Source organism: Puma concolor, chromosome D4 (genome assembly GCF_028749965.1).
Source record: "Puma concolor isolate L17-30 chromosome D4, mPumCon1.1.hap2, whole genome shotgun sequence".
NCBI lineage: Eukaryota > Metazoa > Chordata > Mammalia > Carnivora > Felidae > Puma > Puma concolor.
Window position 1 is genome coordinate 66004409 of NC_141679.1, and position 3204 is coordinate 66007612.

The following is a 3204-nucleotide window of genomic DNA, read 5'->3' on the forward strand; positions in this document are numbered from 1 at the left end:
TTCTAACCCCTGTTTCAACACGTGGAATAACCTCAGATCCAACAGTTTGCTGGAATCAGCCTGTTCTTGTTTTAAGTTGGTGTAAACCCTATCCTACACGAAAAAGGAAAGTCAGTATCTTCCTCAAAGATTTTGTGGGAGTAGGAGGACCTTGTCTCTTTTTAGTGCCTCCTGTTCTGATTTTCTTCTTCCATTGAATTCTCCATTTCTTTTCTTCCTTTCTCTTCCCATGCATGCTACCCAGTTGCAGCACTACACTGTTTTAGACACTGCCCTTAAAAATATCCTTTTTTTCCTTATTCTTCAGAGTCCCCCCGGACCATTCCTTTTACCTGTACACAAATGCCCCTAGTTATCCCTTCCTGTTAGGTCCATTCTCCTGCCTTAATTTTGGGTGTCCTCTCTTCTTTGATTTCATTATTTCTCCTCAGTTTAAGCACCATCTACTCCAGAAAAGTTTTGCTCATATGGCTCATTGGCTCCCTCCTGACAATATCCTTAAAACTATCATGCCACTACCACAATTGTCATCAAGAAATTTTACTAGACAAAAGTTTTTATCTAGTTCTTCTAAAACCAGCTTCTATATAACTCCAGCAACACTTGTAATGAGTATTTGATTATCAGATCCTGTTCTAGGCTCAAGGAATACAATCGTGAATAAAACATGGCACTGCTCAAAATGAATTGAAAACCTAGTAGAGTCCTGTTCATTTTTGAGAGCTTTAGTAATTGACACGTAATAGGAACATAGGAAAAGGCACTATAAAATTATGAAGGTAAATGGAGTCCTCTTTTCAGGTGGTTCATATGAATTTTATCTGGCATCATGTGAAATATGACTACAGACAGAATAGTGTGGTTAATGAACTTTACCAGTCCCTTCCTAACCTCTAATTCACCGATTCTTTCATTCACCACTCCTCCTAGACACAAATTCAACCTCATGAATATACAGTAGCTTTGGAATTAGAGATATTTTCAGTAGTGAATTGTGCATTGGTACAATGGAACTGTGTAAAAGACAATATTCTTGAGAAGCATTTTACATATCTTATTAAACAATTAACTGAAATGATTTTATTTTTTTTTTTTTTTTTTTTTTTTTAGAATTTAAAATATATTTTAATGAGAACACTCTCTATCTTTAAATAAAAATGATTTACATTTTTAAATATGAAACTGCTCTGGCATTAGGACTTAACTGCTTCCTGATCTACAGGGTTTAGATGCCACCGCACCACTAATTCCCCAGTGCTCTTGAGGCATGTGTTAGACATGTCCTCTTCCGCTGGAAGTCCTTGTGGCAACTTCAGGGGCTGGATTCTTATCAAATGTTTAACCACTTTCAGTTTTGCATTCACTGAAGGTATATTCTTGTGAACTTGAGGAGTATGTGCTTTTTCTAATCCAAGCATCTTTATTATATCTTTTTCCCAATATGGACGTCTTTTTGTACTCTTTATTCTGGTAACAATATGTAGTTTATGAGGGTGCTGTGGATCCCCACCATATTTTTCATGATCTGCAGGTGAAGGCTGAAATACTTTATCTGGAATTCTTGACTTGGTAAATTTGTGACGAATCCAATCTGTACAAATGAGAGACTCCACACCTCTTGTTACAGTTTGGAGTCCACCTGGGGGCTTCTGAACTATTGAGCGCAAAATCCCTGCCATGAGTGTGGTGACTGTTCTTTTCAAAGGCTTACTCACCGAGGGGAAGCAGAGCAGACGGGTGCCCACGAAGCGCAACACCTGAAATGATTTTAAAAGTTACTTTCTCTTAAGAGATTAAGAAGCATAGATAAAAACTGCCTTGTAAAAAGGATGTGAAAGATGGCCATATAAAGCTTAAGCTGATACTTATATTATTTAATAATAGTGTAGATCATTCCTTGAAAGGCTTTATGCTTTTGAAAAGAGACTTTACTGAAAATGAATTAAGTATTGAATGGACTAAATTGATTTAAGAAATTTAATGATTTCTAGTGTAGTTATATTTTGAGAAAAGACATGGAGCTTTCCATTCTAGGTATTTCATTAACAGCTTCATTATCACTGCCATCATACTAACTGGTTTTTTAGTATCTAGCCACCCTTTGTAATAATTTGGGATTCTTTTTGAAAACTGCAGGTACGCCTTTTTCCTTGCTGTGTTGTGCATCTGAGGGACACAACATCAAACTTTCCTGACTCCCCTTTATCCGAAATGTTATTACAGGACACAGGTGTCTATTTCCTAAAAAGCTAATGAAGCTTTAACCTCGAGCACCCTCAAATAAAGGGACCTTTGGGAGGGCTCTAACTTTAGGTTCATATGATCACATATTTTTTGTAAATTGCAAAGTAGGATATTCTAACCTACTCATACCTACAGATAAGTATTCTAATTTAAGCGCCATTTCTTTCCATTCCAACTTTCCGGCCTCTGGAATAACCAGAACATTTTTTATTTTGGCTAAAAGGAATTTGAATCAGAGATATAGTCAGTTTGGGTTTGTTGGTATATATGTGGCAATTCAGAGCCACATATTATATATATAATTATATGTAACTGTATGTCAATTATATATGTAACTGTATGTCAATTATATATGTAATTTAGAACAATTTCTGCTTATAGTTAGAGTACTGTTAGCTTTATGATATAAAAATAGATTCCAGAAACATTCCTACTGTCTATTGTGCCAACTTACCCAGTTTGTATCATGAAGAATGAGAATCAGAATTATTGATATTGTAATATGAATATAACTTATGATGCTCAGCATCAGAAGTACTTTGGAGTGGAGAAGAAAAGATGGATTTAAATGTGTGGAGCATCTGTGCAGTTGAGAGGTAATTGTTATTTCTTGGTTTTGATTTTGTGGGTGTGTTAGGCAATTCTCCAACAGATGATGTGTAATCTGCCTTAAGCAAGCTGAGTGTGTACGAGGTACACATTTCTGTGTTTGGTACAGGCATGCATCCACCGGGCAACAAGGGGAGATAGCATCCGTCTGATTGACCTTTTCATTCCGGATTACAGGGGCTGGTCAGTGAAAACTAGTTTCAAGAATAACATTTTGATTGGAATGAATCCCTCTCAGAGTCTTAAAATTAGATAATCTCAGAAGAAACAGCGAAGGACTTCCTAGTGTAGAAAATAAATTTTAAGTTTGACTATCAGTTTTCCTCTCCGACTTGGAGTGAGAAGTTGAGA

The 3204-nt window shown here is 36.3% G+C and overlaps 1 protein-coding gene across 1 annotated transcript; it reads right to left on the reverse strand.

The window, feature by feature from the left end:
* Positions 1-1099: 1099 nt before the first annotated feature.
* LOC147574952 (large ribosomal subunit protein uL30m) lies at positions 1100-1751 on the reverse strand. The gene has a single exon (XM_086684701.1). The coding sequence runs from the start codon at positions 1677-1679 to the stop codon at positions 1194-1196; it is 486 nt and encodes a 161-aa protein (XP_086540827.1). The 5' UTR covers positions 1680-1751; the 3' UTR covers positions 1100-1193.
* Positions 1752-3204: the final 1453 nt, after the last annotated feature.

What these genes read in the sequence shown, in the direction of transcription:
- LOC147574952 (XM_086684701.1), bottom strand. Translation starts at nt 1,679, where the DNA reads ATGGCAGGGATTTTGCGCTCAATAGTTCAGAAGCCCCCAGGTGGACTC.